The following is a 23,039-nucleotide window of genomic DNA, read 5'->3' as shown; positions in this document are numbered from 1 at the left end:
ACCTTGTGTGTTTGCAATCTAAAGTGACTGTAAACAAGTTTGTGATGGCACCTTCCACCACTGCTGTGATCCTGATGCACAGATGTCTGACTTCAGATGACCACCAGCCAGTGCCAGGCTTTGCCCATTGACCTGATGAGATATGTCTTCAAGGTGCAGAGATTGTTGATCTCAGCTGACAGCTGAGCCTATTGATTTGTTTTATGAGCTCAGGTACCTGAGATCTGTGGGCCTGGGTTCAGTCTGGTAATGGTGCTAATAATGTGTCTAGAACTCTTAGAATTCAGATTTCGTTTTGTTTAATAAATGTCCTCCAGAACCTACAAATGACACAGCCCTGCTTGGCTCCATGCAAACAAGGAGTCTAGATCAGGTGAAAGCTAGAAAACTCTACTTGAGATTTGAAATACAACGCATCTTTCGGGAAGCGCAGCTACAACCAAGGCCACAGCCATCCCCCAACTCTTATTCGCCGGACCGCCCCCAATCTCACCTCACTTCACCTCACCCCTCTCCACCCCTCCTCCTGCTACAGGCCCCCTGGTGCGCCTGCGCGGTGGCGGGGCGGTGCTTTGCCCTTTGTTGTGGGCCCCAGTTTCCCAGGGCACAGCGCGGCGCTGGGGTGGGGCTATGCAGATGAGGCACTTGGGGGCGGGGCGGGCGGTTGCTGCGGCGTCGGCGGCGGCCGGGGAGGGTCAGTTGGAGGCTGGCGCTTGCTGAGGCAGGAGGAGGGCTCTGAGCCCGCGGCCTGACAGGGACTTAACCCGCAGAGATCGGCCCCGCGCGCGCGCGACCCCACACCCACCCACTCATCCACCTACCCACTCCCTGCGCCGCCTCCTCCCACCCTGAACAGAGCCGCCGAGGATGATAAACACCCAGGACAGGTAACGGCCCGGCCCAGGCTCCCCGCCCCCATCCTCCCCTCATCTGCTCCAGAGGGCCTCCTCCCCCACCAACCCGCGGGTCCCCGCCCCCCCAGCGGGCCCCATCCGCTCCGTACTTGGACCCTTCTCCACTTCAGCTACCCCAGTCCGAGCCCCACTCGCGCAACTGGGCCTCCTTCCGTCTTTTAGCCCCCCCCCGCCGGCCTTGCCCATCCCCCTCATCCGGGCCTCCTCCCCAGTAAAGCCCCAACAAACCGGAGCGCAATCTTACGATCAAGTCCCCATTTTCCTTCAGCTCCGCTGAACGGTGCCCCATTCCCCAAAGTGGGTTTTTCCCTCATCCAGATTCTCCAAATTGTTTCCCATCTTCTCCAAATCTTTTTTCCTCCCCCTTTAAATCATTTAATCCTACCCTTTGAATCCCTTCCCTAATTCAAACTGCACCCTCCAGCCAGACCTCTGTCTTATCACTGTCTCCCCCTCCCACTCCCCAGGTCAGGCTCCATCCTTCAGTTCTCAGCTGGACGCATCGTCCCCCCCCCCCCGTCCCCTCCCCCCACTCCCCTCAGGCCTAATAGTCTTTACAGTGATGCCCAGCCCTCACCTTAGTCCCTCACTCCAGCTTCATCTTTTCCCTTCCTTCCTCCCTCTGCACTCCTTTCCCAGTTAGGCCCCAACCTCATTCCATTTATTTCTCCAACACTTTGGACTAGACCACTGTCTTCCATCCTATTCCCCTAATGAGGTTCCCCTAAACACTCTTCTAAACACTCCTGCCCTTTAAACACTCTCACCTGGAACTCATCTTTACTTTTACTCCTCTCATCTTAACTGAACCCTATCTTTAAATCAATAGATCACAGAACTCAGCCCACCCTGGCTTTGATTGAAGGCTTACTACCCTCTTTCCTACCTCCAATGCCTCTATACTTTGGACACTGGGCCTTTGCAAGTTTCCCCCCCTCAAAACCTGACCCCTGCCTTCCCCTATTAATTGGAGAAAGGCTGCACATCTTTCTGAAACAGTACCTGTGGTTTTCTAAACTTGAATCATACATACTTACCCCTGCTCAAACAAGGCAGAGTTCATCATTCATTCCTTGCTACGTCTCCTCTTTTCTTTTTCTCCAAGGCAGCTTTTGTCCTCCATTTCTTCCTCAAACATACTACATGTTTCTGCCCCAAACTCTTCTTTGAAACTATTCCATAATTTACTGATTCCCCCAAATTTTTAACACCAGTTGCTCCTTATACGTCAGAATGGCTTCCACTTACAACTTGGGTCTAATTGTCTTCCTCCTTTTCCCCCTAGACTTGTGCTGCCCTCTAAATGAGTCTGAAGCTGATTAGTTCCCCACACCAGCCAGTTTGACCCCACATTTGGCCTTATGGCCTCTGCCCCTCACTTGGGCCTCATTGTTTTGCAAGCAGATCCATTCCCTGCAAATCCTCCTTAAATTGTGCTTTGGTTTGTCCCAAACTGGACTTTAGTTCCTCTTACAAACATAGCCTTCCTTATTGCTTTTCTTCACCTAGGGCTCTACCACTCAAGGTTCCTCTCAAACTTGGGTTCCTTTCTCACTAAAATGGCCTCCAACTTGGCACTTCCTCCTCCTTTAGCAGCACCATCCTTACATAGTCTTCACCTTTTCTTGTATCTCAGTGTTTCTTAACTCTGGCTGCACATTTGAAAAATCATTGACCTGGGCCCCACCTCAAAGGCCTGGTGTAATTGGCATAGGGTGGCACCTGGTTATTAGTATATATTTTTAAAGTTCTCTGGGTAATTGTGATGTGCAGCCAGGATCGAGATACACTGACTCCCTACCACTCCCCACAGAAGACCCTTTCCATCATATTCCTTCGGTGAGTGTCAGCCCTTTCTTTACTGAAAAGGGCCTTGATTTCAGGGATTTCCTTCGTCTTTCTCTCCCAGGTACTTTCTGGAAATTCCCAAGATAAGGCAGCCTTTTAAATTCTCCTACCTCTAGTTACTCAGTTCTCAGCCGATAGCCATTTTCATTCTCAAATTCTTATCTAGCCCCCACACTTCTATTTCCTACATGCAGAAAGAAAATTCACTAATTCCCTGTTTTTTGTTTTTTTCTTATGGTCCAATTTGACCCATTACTCCACCTCCCAAGCCCTCTACCTCCAATCCCATTCTATTTTCCTTTTCCGAGACACTCCATGTCCATCTCCCTTTGTAGTCCCATCTTTTATTCCATCTTCTCTAACTAGCCCTTCTGGAGCTGAGGAGGTGGAAGTGGATGTATACAGTATTTGGATTGTGCTGGATGCAAAGGTATTCTTTGTGCTAGAGAAGGCTTTATGTGTTCTTAGGGTAGACAGCTGGTATGAGAGGGTAGAATGAAGCACAGAGGTGGAGGGAAGCAGAGGAACCTACAGGAAAACCTTCTTTGCTAGTCTTTATGTTTTTGCCTGGGATGTGGGGTTTGGAAGGTGGTGTGATCTCAGCAGGCATTCTTTGGAGTCCTTGGGACTGAGCTGGTCTCTGTGCCAAGCCCTGTGCAGGCTGAGCCCAGAGAAATGAGCACTTGGGACCAGCACATAAGGGTCTTCACTGACTGTGAGGTTGAGAGACCTGAGTTTTACTTTTGGCTTAGCCAGTGTGCTTACATGTAAAAAGAGGGGGTTGGGTTTGCTTAACTTGGAGATTCCCTCCAGCTTCCTAAGTGGCAAAACAGGCTTGCTTTTCTCCAGGGCCCTTGCTTAGTGTGTTGGTAATTTGAGGGGCTTGGCTGTATGACAGGCAGGTGGAGGGAGGAGCCAGCTGGCCTGCCAGGGCCTGGGCAGGAGCAAGGCCTTGGATCAGGCTCCTCCACTTTGGCCTGGGGGTGGGGTGGTGTGTTCAGGGTGTCTGGTTTCTTTGAGTTACGGCAATCCTGTTTCCATAGCATGTTTCCCAGCCTCCTCTGGCCTTCCTCTAACTTTTCTGAAAGGAATCCTGGTAGGGCCTTAACTGGGGATTCTGATAAGAGCCGGATGTTCTTCCCTCTCAGTGTTCTTGGTGTTTTGTATCCGCAGAGGGGGGAGCTGGCTTAGAGTTTAGTTCCCATTGGGTGGTGGTGGGGGGGGATGGGCTTTCCAGCTTCCCTGGCTCCAGTGAAATACTCAAGAGGTGGAGGCTTGGTTTCCTGGAAGAAATAGTTGCAGAGGAGCCGGCAGTATGTTTTGAAAACAAGGCTCTTCCTTTCCAGTTTTGTTCCGATTAGTACCTCCAGAATTTCAAAATTCCTGATGGTGGGGGAAGGAAGAAGACACAAGTATAAGCACTTCTATTATTATAGTTTTTCAATATGAGGTTTAAATCCAAGGAAATCAAGCTTCCTGGATTTGCACGGGCAGGAAGATAGCCTTTCTAGGTCTTGCTTAGTACCTGTGACAGTACAGTATGTGGAGAAGATCTTGCCCTGGCTTAATATCCATAATATAATCAGTTTGTGTCTGGTGGGCTTTGAGGAGAAGCATTTGGTTTTACAGGTGGTTTTTCTGGGGGGTGGACAGGGCACAAGAGCACATCAGAGCTACCTTGTGCATCTTACAGAATGGTTCCCTGGGTAATGGAATTTGTCTCTCCCCCCAAAGAATTTGGTTTAGTTAGCCCTTATTTATTGGTACTATGGCTTGTTGGATGTGGGGTGGAAGGGAGAGTCGGTTTTCCTGTTAGGTGCCTTTGTGTTCATCCCAGAGAGGGAGAGAAAGAGAGACTCCTAGTAAAATCAGGAATCCCCCCAAATTGGAGATATGCTTCAGAAAGCATCGCGAACTAATAATAGTAATTCCTCACCCTGCCAAGAAATCCAAATTTAGCCTCAGAGCTGCTCAGAAATATAAAAAAGGGGACTGAGAATTGGGGTAGAGGGATGATGTTACATATATGCGTTTCTGGGGATAAAAAGAGTAATTCATTTTTGAAACAGTATGCAATGTTGATTCCAGTTGGTGCCATGATTTGGAAGGCTATGAAGCCTAATTGAAAGCTATAGCCCAGAAATGGCCAAGTAGGTGAGCAAGGATTTTATTACTTAAAGTGAACAAAACAGGTAGTTTCCTGTTAGCAGCAGCAGAATAAAATGCTTTGTATAAGATAAGCCTTAAGAAAATTTCCTAGGCCTTTGATACTATATAAACAATGAAGTGATTCTATCCTGGGAAGAGGCTGGAACTGGGTGATGACTTGACTATACAAACTAGATTGAGGTACTTAAAATGTAAACTTAAGGTCTTATTTTAAAGCATGATTACCTAGCTATCCACCAACCTCTGATAGCATATGTAGTTGTGCCCACCTTTGGTGGAAGATGTATCATCTGTGTAATAAGATAAGCAAACCTCAGAGGCACAGATATTCTAGTTGCCATGTTTCTTGTGGAGAATCAACCAAAACCCAGTTTTGATTTCAGTCTGTGATTCAGAGTGGTGATGTCATTTTCTTTAAAATCGTGCTTAGCAAGTGGACTCCCTTTGGCACACAGAACAGCTCTAGTGAAATTACTTATGCCTGGCATCTGACCAGGGTCCCTTTCTCACATGGAAAGGAAATTGGCAGCTGGAAATCAGCCTCTGCATGCATACTAGACTGCTGGAGGTGGCCATCACCTCCCACCTTTCTTCATATTTCTTTTTAGCTAAGTGTGATGGCAGCCCTGGATTGGTCCCTCTTTGCGTAGGAACTAGTCATCAGAGACCTTCCAAGTGTCAGAGTAAGAGCAGCTTATGTGAGGGAGTCAAGGCTTGGTAGTGTTCTACACAGCAGGGCCAGAGACAGGAATGGGTCAGAAGAGGAGAAAGGGAGGAATGAATGCAGAATGCTTGGGAATGTGGTTTTTATGTCTTTTCACTTGATGCCACAAGGTAGTAATACCAAGACTATCTGACCTTCCTCTGACATGTAATAGAAACCAGAGAGAATAGGTGCAGACTTGAATAAGCTCAGGCCACTGATTCAAATAAAACATGATCAAAAGTATATGAAGGAGTGCTAGGCCGGGCGTGGCTCAGCAGTTGAGCATCCACCTAGGATCCAGATCAGGGTTCGATTCCCGGTCAGGGCACATGCCTGGGTTGCGGGCTCAATCCCTGGTAGGGGGTGTACAGGAGGCAGCCGATCAATGACTCTCTCATCATTGATATTTCTCTCTCTCTCTCCCTCTCCCTCCCTCTCTCTGAAATCAATAAAGACATACTTAAAAAAAAAAGTATATGGAGAATATCAATTCAAGTATTTGTTAGATTTAGTTGAATGGAAGTTAGCCACAGAATTACTTTATATTAAATTTCTATGTAACTAACAGTCTGTGCCCTGCTTTGAGCACAGTAAATATAAAAATCAAAACTAACGTAGTCACCCTGGCTGATGTGGCTCAGTTGGTTGGAGCATTGTTCCGTGAACCACAAGGTCACCAGTAGTTGATTCCTGGTCAGGGCACATACGTAGGTTGTGGATCGAATCCCTGGTTGGGGCACTTGCGGGAGGCAGCCAGTCAATGTATCTCTCTCACGTTGATGTTAATCTCTCTTTCTCCCTTCTTCCCTCTTAGAAATTAAAAGAACAAAAACAAAAACCTGACACAGCCAACTGGAAGTGATTTTGACAGGAGATCCTTTATCAAGAGATTTAAGGTTCCTTTTTTAAAAATAGTAATCACCCTAGAGATTTAAAAATAGGATTTGAATTATAAAAATTTAATTTACCAGCAACATTCCCCAGGAATACATCAGCTCCATACACTGCCTGTCTGTAGCCAGTGTGTGAAATTATAACCTGCAAAGGACGTTTCAGACAACAGTCACAGAATGCTTTAAATTAGAGGCAGCAGGATGTGATAGGTATGTTGGTAGCACTCATGTATCCTGAGGAGTGTTTCCAAGGGCATGTCCAATGACAACTGAGAAAATAAGGCACTAATAGATCTGTCTAATCCCCATCTCTTCTGAATTGACTTGGCTCCCTGGCGCCCCCACTTGCACCATGGTGTATTTTTTTCTTCTCCAGAAGCAGGACCAGCCCCGCTGGATATTTGGGTTCAGTCTGATACCTTTTTTTTTTAAAGATATCTTTATTGATTTGAGAGAGAGGAAGGGAGAGGAAGAGAGAGAGAGGTAGAAACATCAATGACGACAAAGTCATTGATCGGCTGCAGCCTGCAGCCCGGGCATGTGCCCTGACCGGGAATCGAACCCCGATTTCCTGGATCCTAGGTCAATGCTTAACTGCTGAGCCACGCCCGGCTGGGCATTAGTCTGATATATTTGATTCTCCTTAATCAGCCATGATCTTTTCAACCTCTAGACTCAGTTTGTTTAATTATCCTTTTAGTGATGGAGATTAAACCAGTCCTGTCCCCCCAGAGGAGTGAGCAGAATGTGAGGAAGGAGTGGAAAAAGCTGGGCATTGGAACTAGTAGAAACACTACTCAGTGGTTAGAGCGTCAGCCTGCGGACTGAAGGGCCCTGGGTTCAGTTCTAGCCAAGGGCATGTATCTCGGTTGCAGGCTTGATCCCTGGCGGGAGGCAACCAATCAATGTTTCTCTCTCTCCCTTCCACTATCCCTGAAAAGCAATGGAAAAAAAATATCCTCGGGTGAGGCTAAAAAAAAAAAAAAAGACTAAACTGAATATGAAATCCAGTCTGGTTTGGATCTTGTGACAGAGAACGAGTTGTGTTTAAAAGCCACTTTCTCTTGTGCTTAAGTTCCTCCAGGATCCACTTTTTCTATTGAGGTTGGTGGCATATCTTGCCACAATACCATTTGAACAGTAAAGCCAATACAAGAAGAGAAGGCCATTGCTGGCAATTTTATGCCCCTTAATTTCTTTAACCACCACATTTGTACCCATCTTCCTTCCTTTCTAACTTCAGAAATGACGATCAGGTAAAAAACCTATTTGCCATTCACAGCAAGTAACTAAAAACAACTCCATTATGATGGATGATGAAGATCATTATTGTGATCTACTATCTAAGCTTAGCCCAAACTCTAGCTGTTTCTCTTCTGGAACTGGATACCGGCATGGGGGCCTGAAACACCCTTCTACCCCTACTCACATACACACTTGCTTTCTCCGTACACTTTGTGGGGGAGGAGGAAAGAGTTCCCAGTATCCTTGTGTGTGATGGGGGAAGTAAATGATTTGTTAACCATGGAATAGACTTCTTGCATTTATTTGAAGAGATCAGGACACCAGACATATCATGAGCTCATACATTAGTGCTGGACACAGGGTAGGCCTTAGGGATTCTTTCTAGGAAGACAAAGGGGATTCTGGTTCTAAAAAAGCAAAACCCACCTATTCTAATCTTTTCAGTTGGTTGGCCCCATTGTCTCTGCCATTTGCAAGTAAAAATTAGCTCAGGATCAAGATGGTGGTTGGAATGCAGGTCAGAGGTGGAATGTAGCTCTCCCATCTAAAGACCATTGAGGAATAATTTCTCTGGAAGTAGGAGTGTTGAAGTTTAAGCGAGCTAGCACCAGAATTCTAGAATTGCACTGCCTGCCTTGGTGATCTGGTTGTTTTGTGAACCCACACAGTTCTGGTATATGAGGCTACATCTCATCTGTCTACCTCAGAGGAGGTTTGCCCAGTACGTAGTAGCTCTACTTACCAATACGAGTAAGCCAGCTTTCTCCAGAAGTCTGAAGTAGTCAATAGGGAATGAGAATGGAGCCATATCGTGTGGGATGTGGGTGCCTTTGCTTGGGGAAATCTCCACCCTTGTCTTGTCTTTTCCAACCTGAACACTATTCTATTCCTTAACTCACTGGGAGGGGGGATTATGATGACTCATTGTCCCTAGTAGGGAATAAACTCCATCCTTGAAAACAGTAGCATAGTCCTCTGTCATGCTTCTTCTCTTCGTATCTCTTGGTGAGGCCCAGAGTAGGGGAGATGAGAATGCCGTGAGGCTTTCCAGAGGAGGCAGGAGGTGGTGCATGTGGTTATCACCCTCAGGTGTTGTTTTTCTGGGCCCATTGACACTACCCTGGGAATGTCATCTCCCAAGTATAATTTCAGGCCCCCCATTGAAATTCTTGAGAACAGAGGAGCCAAGCTATAGTAGTGATGGGTTTGGACTTCCTGTCTGCTGGAATGTTTGTATAGGTCTTAGTACTGAAGGGCTCTGTGGGCTGCCCCTTTGGTTATTGTACCGTTGCCAGGTTAGATGTGAGTTCAGCTCTGACACTCTGAGCCTAAGTGAAAAACCCAGTCTGGCATGCAGTGCCATATAAAGCAAAGGACAGTGTGAAGATTAGTGCTTCATGTTTTTTTACAGCTGGTTTTTTGGGGGGGAAGAAAGCCTTGATTTATAGCATTTGCCAATTTCTGGGGTGTAAATACTTCCCCTATAGCTGATTTAAGCTACCAACATGACATTATTAAACACTCAGTTGGGAAGAGATGTGCACAGTTGGGTGAGCTGGCTGAGTCATGGTGTACAATTTACCTCTTGCATTGCTTCACCTGCCCTTGGCCTGTAGAGTGAGCTACATCTCAGCTTAAGGAGCCATTAAGTTGGATTCAAAGAAGGCAGTGGAACAATTTTGGAGCCCTGTGGGTCCACCGAAAAATCATGGTGGCCAGTAAGGGCACATACCTGGAGATGATTATTGGCTTCTAGCAGATGTCTCTCCTCCTAGCAACCCCCTACCCCCAATACCTAAACAGTGTCCATTCTGGCTATGTCAACATTACCGAAACTCTCATGCACAAGTCAGATTCTAGCAAAGAAGGGCAAGGAAGCCCAGTATTTGGTGACACACCAAAATATAATATTCAAGATACCATAATACTCTGTACAAGATACCATAATACTCCTCTCTGGGAGCCAAATCCCTGGATTTAATTCAGTTCTTGACCCTAGATGGATTTGGGTAAGTGATTTCTGTCCAGTTATTCTGTTTAGATCAGGGAGGAGGCCATCATTGGAAAAGTGGCCCTGGGAGTTCCTTGGGGACACGGTACCCAGTCCACGTGACTTCCTGAGGCCCATATGCCTCCAGCCTGAAGTGATTGTGTAGGCTTTGTGATTTTGCCACATAGGTTGCTGAGACACTGTTGGGTTAAGGAAAGGGGCTTCTGGAGGGTACAGGGCTCTAGGCCTAGCAGGCGAGCTAGGATCTGGTTCCTCCCAAGGTTTGCCAGTACCAAGATCTTTTTGATGTTTGACAGGTACTCCTCTGGTCACATCCAGCTGGACTCTCTGTGCCTCTGCAGGATGGTGGGTTCCTGCCCTTTGAGAGAAGTAGTTCTTAAAGCTGAAGCTGAAAGGACTGGCACAGTGGTATAGTCTTAGAGCAGTTGTTTAGGGAGAGCCAGGGCAGGAGTTGGGATGGGATGTTGAATTAAATCTTCAAGTCTTGGTGTTTACTGTCTCACCTTCTCTGTCTTTTGCAGTAGTATTTTGCCTTTGAGTAACTGTCCCCAGCTCCAGTGCTGCAGGCACATTGTTCCAGGGCCTCTGTGGTGCTCCTGATGCCCCTCACCCACTGTCGAAGATCCCCGGTGGGCGAGGGGGCGGCAGGGATCCTTCTCTCTCAGCTCTAATATATAAGGTAAGGAGGACCCTGGGGTGGAAGGCTTGGAGTAGAGCCTCTCAGACTCCACTGTGTTGCTGCTTAAGGGCAGTAATCACTTCCCTTAATCTAACTGAGGCCAGGCCAGTAGGGGGATTGGGAAGGACACTCAGCTGTGGCTATGTGGCTTTTGGGGAATACTAGAAGGACAGCACCAAGCAAATACCCTGCCATCTTCTTGGTTTGGTGGTCAGTACTTTAGTGCCAGTTCAGGGTCTGGAGTGAGGGGTATGAGAGCTTTCTGCTGCTACTCCTTCCTCAGTTTCTTTTGAGAAATACCAAGGGCCAGAAGGAGCTGTTTCCCATTGTCTTCACCATTTGGCATTCTGACTTTTGTCCCTTACCAGCCTGCTGGGGAAGGTGCGGGGGAGGGTAGTGTGGAGGTGAGCGGTAAGGAGAGAGGGTCTTGCATCTCAGTCACCTATTACTCTGGTAACATATGGCACAGCCCAGGGGCTTTAGAGAACCCTGAGGATCTGCCTGGGAATGATCTGGGCTGGGGCAGCCAGCCCTTTGCTAGTTTTTAATTTCCTGTGATTGAGGCCTAGAAGTTGGTTTAGCTTCACTCTAAGACTGGCATTGAAGGGTAGCAGGGCAGCTGAGTTTTAGTCTCTTGAGACTGTGGCCAGGAGACACAACATGGACCCTTCAGTCCATCTGGAAGCCGGCTTAGGTTGACCTGGGCTCCAGTCAAGCCTCACACATCTTTATATTTCTAATGTTTCTCTTTCAGAGGTAAGGAAAAAAGTATGATGTTGGGGGAACAAGCATGGGCTTTGAGTCAGGGAGACTTGGTTTGAATCTCAACTGTGCCATTTACTAGCTGTGGAGCCTTGGGTCAGTTGTTTAATTGTTCTGGGCCCCTAGCACCTCTGATTTAAAATGGGGATATTAATGCCTACCTCCAGGTGCTTGTTGTGGTGATTGGAAAATGAGAAAGCACTTTGCACAGTATTTGGCATGTAGTGGGCACTTGGTAAATATTTCCCTCCCGTGATGCTGGCTTTTAGCCAGTACCCACTAGTCTTAGTGCCTGATGAGTGATGGCTCTATTTAGCCAGCATGCAGCTCTGTATTTTCATCGTGCCCTCCATCCCTGCTACCCTGACTGACCATAGGGGACTCTCAGCACCGCCCAGGTTAGGGAGCCTACGGTGTGGCCACAAGCAGTAGTGACATGGTCCCCTGACTAATCTCCTCCCAGGACGAGAAGCTCACTGTGACCCAGGACCTCCCTGTGAACGATGGAAAACCTCACATCGTCCACTTCCAGTATGAGGTCACCGAGGTGAAGGTCTCTTCCTGGGATGCAGTCCTGTCCAGCCAGAGCCTGTTTGTAGAAGTCCCAGATGGATTATTAGCTGATGGGAGCAAAGAAGGGTAAGGAGCAGGGGCTGGGGAAAGGGAAGGAGCAAATGGGGAAGAGGTCCCATTCCGGAGAAAGGCGTATGCTTACCGGGGAGAACAGAGCAGTGGGAGTCTGCCTTCTTCCCTAGCTCTAGGCCTCCCAAGCAGATACCATTTTGAAACAGGTTATTTTTAGCCAGTAAAACAGGCCTGCTCTAGGTTATAATTAAAGTAGATCATTATCACTTTAACTAAATCCCTGTCATTAATCACGCCGTGGCTCACTCTTCCCAGCAGACATTAAATCCTTGAGCCATCTTACAATGGTGCAGTTCAAAAGGCCAGGAAGCTCAGAGATCCGGTGGGATTGCGTTGGGTTGGGTGAGGCCCTCCAAGCAGTCAGGTGTGTGAGAAACAGTCCTGAGGACAGAGTTCTTTTGAGTGGCTCCAATCTCTTGAGGAAATCCCTTTTGGCAGTGTTAGGGCCCAAGAGTCCCTCTCAGTGGCAGGTAGTCATTATCAAACTTGACAACTCCGGCAGGCCCATGAAAGACTGGGTTCTCTTCCTAGGTCCCATACTGTCGTGTGAACTGCATTAGTTAAGCTGGTCAGTGTTCATTTCAGAAGAACCCCTATTCCAGGAAGAGATAATTCAATAACATTTTTCTTAAAGATTGTAGCTTATTCTTTCCTGAACTCAGGGTTCCTGGGGTCTTGAAATAGGAACCTCCTCCCTGAAGTTTCTCTATAATGTGGCTATAACCTTTAGAAGCACCTTTTTTTGGGGAGTAGGCAGATAGGAAGTCTAGAGAGGTGGTAGTGGGACTGAGTTTTCTTTCCTCCTTGCAGATTGTTAGCACTGCTAGAGTTTGCCGAAGAGAAGATGAAAGTAAACTACGTCTTCGTCTGCTTCAGGAAGGGCCGGGAAGACAGAGGTGAGGAGTCAAAGCAGCCTGAGACCTACTTCCCAGAAAATAGGGTCTAGGGAGGGGAAAGGGGGCTCCTATACAGTGAGGTGGGTCCCTTGAGTTTGCCACACAAACTTGGGCAGTCATGGGGGATAGTGCCCAAAGGGTCTTTAGTCAAAGCCTAGCACTTATTCTTTCCATTTTTGTTTGGGGTTTTTCCTTCATTTGACCCTACCCTTGTGTTTATCAGAATCTTCTTTACTCTCATATCTTCTGCAGCTCCACTCCTGAAGACCTTCAGCTTCTTGGGCTTTGAGATTGTACGTCCAGGCCATCCCTGTGTACCCTCTCGGCCAGATGTGATGTTCATGGTTTACCCCCTGGACCAGAACTTGTCCGATGAGGACTAATGGTCAGAGGATGCTTTGCCCAAGAGCCACAATGGGGAAAGAAGGGAAGTTAGGCAGCCCAGGGACAGAGGAGGGGGCTCCTTGCTGTCTAGTGAAGGATGCTGAGGGGCTCAGGGTGAGGTTGCCTGTTGAGTTCTTGGAGTTGATGCATTGAAATTGTTTTCCATAAAGAACAGTATAAACATATTATTCACATGTAATCACCAATAGTAAATGAAGATGTTTATGAACTGGCATTAGAAGCTTTTTAAACTGCGCTGTGTGATGTGCTCTATCTAGCCTAGGGGGAGAACATTGCCTAGAGGGGGAGGGACTATCTGGGTCGGGGCAAGGCCTGGAGGGCTGGTGGGTAGTACTGTCAGGCTCAGGCTCCCCAGCTGTTGGGCTTTCTTTTTGGTTTTTAAGACTTGTGTATTTTCTTTCTTTGCTTTCTGTCACCCCAGGGGCTCCTGAGTATAGGCTTTTCAGCCCCAGCAAAGCAGTGTCCTTGAATTGTTTTTTGACACTCCACCTGGGCTTCTCTGTGCATTTGTGTCTGGCCTGGAGAAAGCGGGTCTCACCCCTCCTTCTTTACAGCTAAGTGTTATTCTGGCATTTGGTTAAGCTGGTTTAATCTGTTAAATGTTATCAGTGCATTTTAAATAGGGGCATTGAAGTTCACTCCCACCACCAGGGCTTTTTTTAGGGTGCCTGGGCCTTAAGATAGACTAGCCAAACTTCAATTCTCAGATCACAGCCAGGAGTTCTTGCTCCTGGCTGCAGGTCCAGGCCCCAGTGCGTCTCCTTCCTAGGGTCACAAAGAGCAGAGAGGAAGAGGAAAAGCGACTCAGGGCCTGGGGGTTGAGGGGGAATCTGTTCCTAAGGACTGGATGCCTCTATCTGGCTAAGTGTAGTGCTAACTACAGACCCCCTCACCCCACCCAACAGGTTCTGAATAGTGCCTGAGACCCTGCTCCACAGGGCCTAGGGGTGGGACTGGGGTTGTAGAGGTGGCCCGCCCTTTTCAGTTTTTAAGGAACAACTTGTTCTAAGGGGAGTGGAAGGGGGAGAGATCTAATCTGGGTGAGGGGGGTGGGTGTGTCAGGGAGGCAAGTGTGTTGTGTTACTGTGTCAATAAACTGATTTAAAGTTGTGGTTGGTCTGTTCTTTATTCCTTCACCAGGACCAGCTTCCCACCCCTACTGTCTTTAGAGTCTAGAGCTTGACCTAGTAGGGATGTGATGTATGCTTCACAGGAAAAAAGCTGCAGTACATCAGGACAGATCAACTGGCCGAGGTCTCTGGGGCCACATTACACTGTAAAATGTGGAGTTGCTAGGAATCTGGGACACACTGCCAGAAGTCCCTAGAGAGTCAGGTGTGTACACAGCAGCTTTGTCCAGAATAGAGGCTATATACCCTTAAGAGCGAAGCCGTTCTTAAGCCTTCCTTTTGTATAGAAGGCTGGGTCCTAAAACCAGGTTCTGGCTTTTGCAAGGAGCTGACATCCCCAATCCTGGAGGTGTTTGAAGGAAGCAGCACACACCTTTTTAGGAAGGTGGTTTTCTCCCTTTGGAGCCCAGTGCCCTGCAGCATGGCTGCCATTCTCCTTGTCCAACCAGCCTGATGAATAAGCTCTCAGTGGCACTGGAGGGGGCTAGAATCCTCTTTACCTGTGGGCTTACTACCATGTCCTTCCTCTCGTTGGTTTTCCCAAGTGAAGTGCTGGGGCTGTTCTCCCACCTCCTATAGCTTTGGAACTATCTGATGCTGAGCTGTGGCTGTCTTTACTTTCTCTGAGTTTTATAGTTCTTTGTGAAGCTTGTGTTTTCACACTAGGCCAAGTCATTAACCTTGGACCCTACGTGGTATTCATTAAAAGAAGTGAGCTCAGCACCTTCACTCCTCCACACTTATTAGTGGAAGGTCTTGGCCTAGAGACATTGAATTGAAATAGGAAGGGCCTGAAGATGACCTCAACTGAGCAGATACCCCTAGAGGCAGCATAAAGGCAGTGACTGAAAAACATGAGATTTATAGCAGATAGACATGAATGCTGACCATGGTCAAGTTAATATAGGCAATTTAGACTTCAGGTGTTAAAGTCAAACCCAAGGAATCTATAAGATGGGTGAAGAACCAGGACAAAACAGCCCTTTATTCCCAAAGCTTGCAGAATGGACAGGAAACACGCTTGAGATTCTGCTGCCATCTACTGGTGGGTCCTCTCTAATACAGCCAGAATTAGATGGGTAAAATCAAACCAAGGCACTCTATTAAGATTTCCCTTTCAAAAAGAAAAACCTTTGCTAGATAAGACCACTAACAGGAAAGAAATATGGTAGGTCCCCAAAATCTGCACTCCAATTAAAAAAGAAACTTAGAAGGTAGAATATTTTGGGGGATGATGGAGTGGGAGAGAGGAGATATGTGAAAGGCAAACTAGTCTAAATTTAAGAACAGGGACATTAAAAACTTTATTCAATAAATACAACAAATAATTTAAAAATATACTTCAATTCCAAAGCCAATTAAGAAAAGGAAGCAGTGAGAAAGGGGAAAAAGGGGGGGAGGGGGAGGAGAAAATCAGGGAAAGGAAAAAGTTCAAGAGGTGGAACAATGATTTGGTTGGGCTGTTTCAGAATGTACCACCCTTTGAAATTCTGATCAAATGCTCTTGACCCATAAACCCTTAGCTTGTTCTGTTGGGGTGGGCAGCCATAGGAGTGCACCGGCCGGGAATGATTCTTTTGTCTCTGGATCAGAGCACTCTGGAGGCTGGAACTGGGGGGGGGGGCTTAAGGGGGAGTTTCCCACTCATTTCCTAAAAAAAAAATCTGTTTTAACTTTCAGGCAAGTTGAAGTAGTGCAAACTCTTAGGCAGAGAGCTCCCAGCTGCATAGTTTCACAGGTGAGGATCCAAAACCAGGGTCTCTGGGAGGTCCCAGAGTACCCAGGGGTCCAAAGTCACTTCGGTGAATGGGATCTAAGGGGGAAGACAGGGAAGGCCAGGGCACAGGTTAAAGCTCCTCGGAAAGCCAGTGGCCAAGCTGGAAAACACTGCTGGGCAGGAAAGGACTGCAGGGCAGATAGTCTGGGCTTTGGATTCAACAACTTGCTATCAGCCAGGGAAGGTGGAGCTGAGAATGCATATGGAGCCAGGATCAAGAAGGTAAGGAAAACAACAGAAAGGGGGGAGAAAGGAGGAGGCAGCTCAGCAGCAAACTCCAGGAGAAATAACCAGCAGCCCTCACAGATTTGTGATTGTCTCTTAAAAAGATTTATTTTTCTCTTCTTGCCTGAATGTACAAAGGCAAAAAGAGTACAGTTTGTATATATATATATTTATATATATATATAAAAAAACAAGGAACTTGGTAATGTACACTTTACAGAAGGGAAGAATCAGGAAGACTGAAATTAAATCCAACAGAGCAACGCCAATGGAACAAAAGCTATGAACAGCAACACTGTCCCTCCAGCCCGGGCCTCCAGCTCGCCCCAACCTGCTCCCAATGGGGGCTGAGCACCAAGGCAAGCGGGTGGGCTGGGGCAGGAGGGGCTGGGGCGGGGCTTGGGAGGGGCTCAATCCCAGGAAGGGCCCATGGCAGAGGATCATCAGAAAACTTCCTGGGATGCCCTAGTAATAAAACGAATAACAAAGGCCCAGAATTATGGGGCCAACTAGCTGCCCAGTGGAATCTTGGGGGCATCAGAGTAGACATTGGGATGGTAATAGGGTATATGGAATAATTCATGACATGGGTGATCTCAAAGCTCGTACACAATTACTCAGTCCTCCTGCAGGATTGCCCTCCCACTCCTGAGGCCAAGACCTCCCACCCTCACCTTGGAGCCTGGAGAGAAGAGACTCAAGAATTACCACTTCATTTCATGGGGTGCCCTCTTAACCCTTCTGCAGTGGTCCTCTGACCTTGAGATGTGTGGAGAGGGTGAGATAAGAGAAGGAAATTTCATACATGTACACACACGTACCAAAGGGGAAAGGGGATGAAGGGTAGTGACACACCTTGAGTGAGGAAGAAGAGGATGTGAATCCTGAGCAGCAGCTCTCCAAGCCTTGGCTGTCCTACCTGGGGATGAAGCTCTCTCCCTCTAGCTTCTCTGTGGGGAGCCTGAAAAGCAATGTCTAGCAGAAGCCTGGGCAGGGGTGGCTCCAAGAGAACCTCGGTCTGGTGGTCTGGGCCCTTAGCAGCAACCTTTTCCAGCCTTTGCTCATGGAGTGGGGTGGAGTGGGAATCCTTGCTTCATGTCTTGTCCCTCTGACCAGGTCATGGTGCCACAGGTACCCTCACCTGTGTTCCTCCTCCCTATGTAGAAAGGCTGGAGGTGGACAGCAAATCCTTCACTCAGCACTCATCAACGATCTGTTTCCTCCATTGCTGCCACTGCGTCGTGCTATTTCAGGGAAGGGAGATTGGACCTGGCAAGGATCTGAGACCAGGAGGATCAGGGATCAGGAAAAGGCAGTGCCACTGTGCCATTACTGGCTTTTACCTGCTCTTCTGGGCAGCTCAGCTCCCACTCTTCAAGGGAGACTTGGATATAAGGATCCAAGAGCCAAATGTTTTTTAAGGGAAAAAAAAAAAAGGAAAGGAAAAAGCTGTTCCCTTCTGTAGAACCCAAGGCTGCCCTGCTAATATGGAATTTCCTCTTCTCTGTTACAGAACAAAGTGGAAATGGCAGGAATGCAGACCATGCCTGCCCAATGGGAAAAAATTACTTCAGTTTCTTTACAATATGTACAGAGCACGCTGTAAGCCAGCGCCACAGATACAAAACACACAACAATATTTAAAAACAAACAGGAACAGAGACGGGCCCTTGGCTTCACCCCACAGGAGTGTGGTAGGGCATAATCAGGCTGAAATTCAGTCATCCTCTTAGTGGTGACTCAGGTTAGGTGGGGTGAGGTGTCCACACCAACTACTTCCATGGATGAAAGGGAGTCACTGCTCAGAGCACTGCCTGCTGCGGCAGCAGGAGGCAGAGGGAATGATGGAGGAGAGGGAGGCTGCTTGGGGGCATGCTAAGAGGTCTAAGACAGCGAGTTTTTTGGACGGACTCAGAACTCAACTTGAATAAAAACAAGAACATGAAACCTAGAGGAAAGGTCTATAGGTTAGAGGGGCTCCTCTTGGGCAAATGATCCTAAGCCTCTCTAGGGCCCCGGGATCTTGGAAAGCAGTCTCTGCTGGACATTGTGCTTACTGCCCTCCACCTCCATGCCCCACACCGTCAGAGCCAGGTCCCTGCTTTTAATGGTCACTTTTGGCACTCTGGTCACAAATACCCCTGTGTAGCCTAGGCTGGTGTCTGTCAGCCTCTCTCTCAATCCAGGTCAAGGACAGATAGGAGAGGAGAACAAAGCGATGATACCTCAAAAGCAAAGTAAGAGCTAAAGCTCCCCACACCTTGGGGCAGAAGTGACTCCAATAAAGCTACCAAATCATCGTCCCTTCCCAGTACAAAGAGCACAGAGCCTGGACTGAGAGAGCCGAGAAATGTCCGCTGCCTCAGCACAGCTCCCACTGAGTACACTCTGTGGCTCGGAGGAGTAATGGCTTGGATGTGTTATCCCAGGGTCTAAGGAACACATAACCTCCCATGGTCAGTGGCTCCTAAAACAGAAACGTGTGTTACAAAGACACAGCTCATATTGGCACACATGGGGTTATAGACTGAGCTATGTAAAATCATGTACTTGTATACAGAGGAACTGCGCTGTATATATTTGTGGCCCTAAATGAGGAGGACACTCAGATGGCTGAATGGAAAGGACATCTCTTAAGAACTGCCTCCCAGGCCTTGCCCTCAGGAAACCTGGCAGACTCCAAAGCTCCCCAGGCTGGGGAATATTATTTTACCTGCCTGAGTCTTAAGAGCCAAGCAGTGGAAAAGAACAGGAGAGATCAGTGTGAGGATCCCCCTGGGCACCAAGGGGTCAGGAGGGAAGAGAGAAAAGGGCAAGGTGTTGGGGGCTAAGAAGCAGCAGGACTTAGTGGGGATGCAGGTTCTATTTCACAGACTCCATTCATGCTCCAGCTCCAGCTTACTCCCAGTATTCCTGGAGAGCCCTGTGCTGATGTGAGGATGCCTGGCCCTCTGCCTGACAGGCAGCCCAAGGCCATGGGCAAATACCTTGGTCTTCCTTTCTAGGCTGGGCTCTGAGCATTTATATGTGCTCATGTGAGAGGGGGGAAGTCTTCATGTTTGAAGACCTTGTTTTCACAATTATTGAGAAAACAGCCCCCAATTTCTTTCCTGAGATTCTAATTTCTCCACGTGCTGCCAGTTCCCAGGGCCCAAACCACTGGGGAGATGCAGGATCTGGTGATGGTGGTAATGACGATGAGAGCGGTATGGCTGCTGTGCTGTCTTCAGACCTTACCCAGTGCCGGGGGGTCCCTCCCTGGGGGGGGGGTTGGTACTCCTCCGGCAGCTGACCAGGGGTTGGGGAACAGGGCAGTGACTTCTCTGGGCTGAGGCCATGTTCCCCTGGTTGCTCCCCATGCCTTCATCTCCACAGAGGCCACAACAGTCATAAATGTGGCCGAGGGAATAAATATTTTTGCTAAGTACCAGCTCTCCAGCTCCTGAGGAAGAGGGAGGGTGGGGGAGTCCGGGGCCTGGTGGAGGCGAGATAGCCAAGGGTCTGCCTTCAGTCATGGTGGGAACACGGCAAACAGGATGATCAACACCATTTAACTGATGTCTAAATGGCACCTCCAGCACCTCCTTGGGTGAGCCAGTCCGGGCCCGTGAAGCTGACTTTATCCGGGCACTTGGTGTTCTGCAAGGGAAACATGGACAGATAACCAGACACTCAGCTGGCTGGCACAACAACCACAAGGTGGAGCTCCAAGAAAATGAACTGTAGGGGAGGCAGCTACTGGTCTCCCTAGAGGATGCCTGTGTTCCACAGCTCCTCTGATTCATGTGGCTTCACCGGAGACTTAAACAAGAGGCTTGGCCAAGGTTCCAGGCTGCTGACCCCACACAGCTATCCCTCACCGAGGCTCCACAGATACTCTGCAATCCAAGTATAACTATCCCTACTCTACGTGTTGCCCCCAAATTAAAAATTACTTACCATTCTCACCTCCGGGGGGGTGGGTAGAGTGAGGGAGTTGAGCCTTGTTGGCTGGCAACAATGGCTGTAGAAGAAAGCCCTGAGTGAGAAGGGGGACATGTTAGCGTAGCACTCCCAGAACCTTTGATTTAAGCACTTTCTCTTCACAGCTGGGTGGGGAGGGGAAAGAGTTTCTCCTTAGATTCCTGACTCCACTCAGTTTTGGGGTACTGACAGAAAAAATTTGACCCTTGGCCAGGTGTAGCTGCTGGGGATAGATAGTAAGGCTCCATTTTCGAGCTGCTTGTTTCTCTTCGGTTGTGGGAACGCCTGCTCCTTATTCTCCTAAACATGAAAGCCAATTTTCTGGAGGAGTCTGAGAGTCCCCAAAGCTCCAAGGGAGGAAATAAATGTGACATGCTTTAACGATGGTCTGCAGGAGGCTAGGATTCTGACGGAAGCTAAAAAAAACCAAAAGTATTCTTGCAGGGGGCTCCTTGCTGTGGACGCTACCGGTATGGAGTTAAAAATATAGGCAGTGGGAAACGAGGCTTACCTGCTGCATAGGGTAAGTTGTACTGTGCTGGGAGCAATGAGTACCCCAGGTGGTGGTGGTGGTGGTGTGTGGACATCAGGCGCTGGGAAGGGGAGGTACGGGGCCGGTCTACACTCCTTTCACCTGCACCTGCTCCCCCGATGCTGCTACAGCTGCCACCACCCCCAACCACCCCACAGCCTCCCCGATCTCTCTCCTGAGAAGTTTTATCACTTATCTGGAAAGGAAAGCAGACACAAAAGCACTATTGTGAGACACACACGAGAGGAAGATGCCCAGAGCCCACATCATGACTCCTTCAAAATGCAAGACATCTAAGAATCAAGGTGGTGCCTGGGGGAGCCAATGTAAAGTCAGCCAAACTGCACTGTGGTCAGGATCTGACCTTGCCCACCTTCCCCCAGACCCCGATTCTGGCCCTAATGGTCTTCGATAACAGCCAGTGTATGCACTTCTCTTACCGTGGGAGACTTGCTCTTGTAGTGACTGGCGTGCTGCTGCAAGATGTCCAGGGCTTTGGATTCTGAGCTGGATTTACAACTGACACTGGGGCTGGCTCGTGCCTTGTCGGCATCTTCACCCCCTGAGACCTTGCTGCCATATGGGGAGAAAGAGTAGCTGGAAGGTAGGTAGGAACCTGGGAAAGGAGAAAGAAAGCAGTCAAAGAGATGGGAGAGGTAGAAGAAAATCTGCTTTAGTGACCTGGCTAAGGAGGGCAGCTTCCCTACGCACAAGGATAGTTTCTACCCGTGTCTTCGGGCTGAGATTATTAGTTTGTCCTATCTTTACTGAGTTCCAGAGGCAAGATTAGTTTAGGGATATTAGGAACATGACCTTCAGTCTCTGGGAATCAATTCCCCTGGAGTCCCAGTCTCAGAGATAGTTTGGAGAGGTGAGATGATGAAATGGAGAGATCACAGGATATGAAGGCAGATAACCTTGGGCTCAGATCCTACCCAACACTTACCAGTTAGGTAGCCTTGAGCAAATTAACCATCTTTCTGAGCTTCAGTTTCCTTACCACCGAAATGAAGATACCAAGACTTACTTCACAGAGTGACAGGCAGATTAAGTAAGATAATGCACATAAATACCTAGGACAGTGCCTGGCCCAGACCAGACACTCATCAAACAGGACTATTATCTACCTACCTACCTACCTACTTAGTTATTGTTAATCCTCATCTGAGGATATTTTTTCCATTGCTTTTCAGACAGTAGAAGGGGGGGAGAGAGAAACATAGATGTGAGAGAGACACATTGACTAGCTGCCTCCACATGTGCCCCAAGGGAGGGGGTGAAGAGAGAAACATAGATGTGAGAGAGACACATCGACTAGTTGCCTCCACATGTGCCCTGACCTGGGCCAGGGATTGAGCCTGCAATCCAAGGTACATGGCTTTGGTCGGAATTGAACCTGGGACCCTTCAGTCCGAGGGCTGATGCTCTAACCACTGAGCCAAACCAGCTAGGGCAGGGACTATTATTTTTATATAGATGAATAGGGGTAACAGAAGAAAGGAGTGAGACAATTTCCTATCTGTTTGAAGCTTACTTGTCCTTATGATGCTATGCCAGAATATCAAGACGAATATTTAGGCTGTTCTCCTGTAAGGAGGGGGCAGCGTTAAGGAGTGAAAGAAGTTCTCTCTCACCCCAGAAGCATCACACAAGGCTTTTTAGGCAACAGAAATCAGTGAGTAGAGTTGAATAAGATAGTTTTCTTCTCATAAGTTAAAAACACGAAGTCCTACTCTCTGTCCCCTTTCCTAAGACCTCATGGGTGGAGGTACAAAGAGCTTATCTTTCCCAAGCTGAACCTTTTTTAGCTGAACTTCCCCACAGTCTGCCTTCCAAATGCTCTTCCCCTCTGCTGCCTTCCAATCTCACAGCTCAACATGGTCTTGCAGATAAATACATGCGCTGCCCTGGTTTGAATGCTATTTGTTCTACATGTCTCTCCTGCTACAATTAAGTTGTAAGCTCCCTGTGGAGAGGAACTAGTCTTCCCTATTTCTTGTGTATTCTCCACAGTGCCAAGCACATTGCAAAATAAAAAATATATATTTAAAAAATGCCAGCTGAGCCCGGCTGGTGTGGCTCAGTGGTTGAGCACTGACCCATGAACCAAGAGGTCCCTGGTTTGATTCCTGGTCAGGGCAAATGCCCAGGTTGCAGGCTTGATCCCCAGTAGGGGGTGTGCAGGAGGCAGCCAATCAATGTTTCTCTCTCTCTCATCGATGCTTCTCTCTCTCTATCC

The 23,039-nt window shown here is 48.1% G+C and overlaps 2 protein-coding genes across 2 annotated transcripts in view; one reads left to right on the top strand and one right to left on the bottom strand.

Moving 5' to 3' along the window:
- The first annotated feature begins 691 nt into the window (after positions 1–691).
- On the top strand, positions 692–13,406 carry OAZ2 (ornithine decarboxylase antizyme 2). Its single transcript, XM_081121707.1, is given in 6 exon segments — positions 692–887; positions 10,308–10,383; positions 10,385–10,465; positions 11,691–11,866; positions 12,683–12,768; positions 13,021–13,406. Coding segments are annotated over 6 exon segments (570 nt in total). The 5' UTR covers positions 692–867; the 3' UTR covers positions 13,152–13,406.
- A 101-nt stretch (positions 13,407–13,507) lies between these two features.
- ZNF609 (zinc finger protein 609) overlaps positions 13,508–23,039 on the bottom strand; it is a 186,931-nt gene continuing 177,399 nt past the window's right edge. Inside the window, exons 7-10 of the mRNA XM_081121694.1 lie at positions 21,241–21,416; positions 20,780–20,996; positions 20,245–20,323; positions 13,508–19,944 (exon numbers count right to left, since the gene is read on the bottom strand). Of these exons, the coding sequence (XP_080977820.1) occupies positions 20,250–20,323; positions 20,780–20,996; positions 21,241–21,416 (467 nt within the window). The 3' untranslated portion in view covers positions 13,508–19,944; positions 20,245–20,249. The remainder of the gene's footprint in view (positions 19,945–20,244; positions 20,324–20,779; positions 20,997–21,240; positions 21,417–23,039) is intronic.

Source organism: Miniopterus schreibersii, assembly GCF_964146895.1.
Source record: "Miniopterus schreibersii genome assembly, chromosome: 1".
Classification (NCBI taxonomy): Eukaryota; Metazoa; Chordata; class Mammalia; order Chiroptera; family Miniopteridae; genus Miniopterus; species Miniopterus schreibersii.
This window is presented reverse-complemented; position numbering and strand designations above follow the sequence as displayed.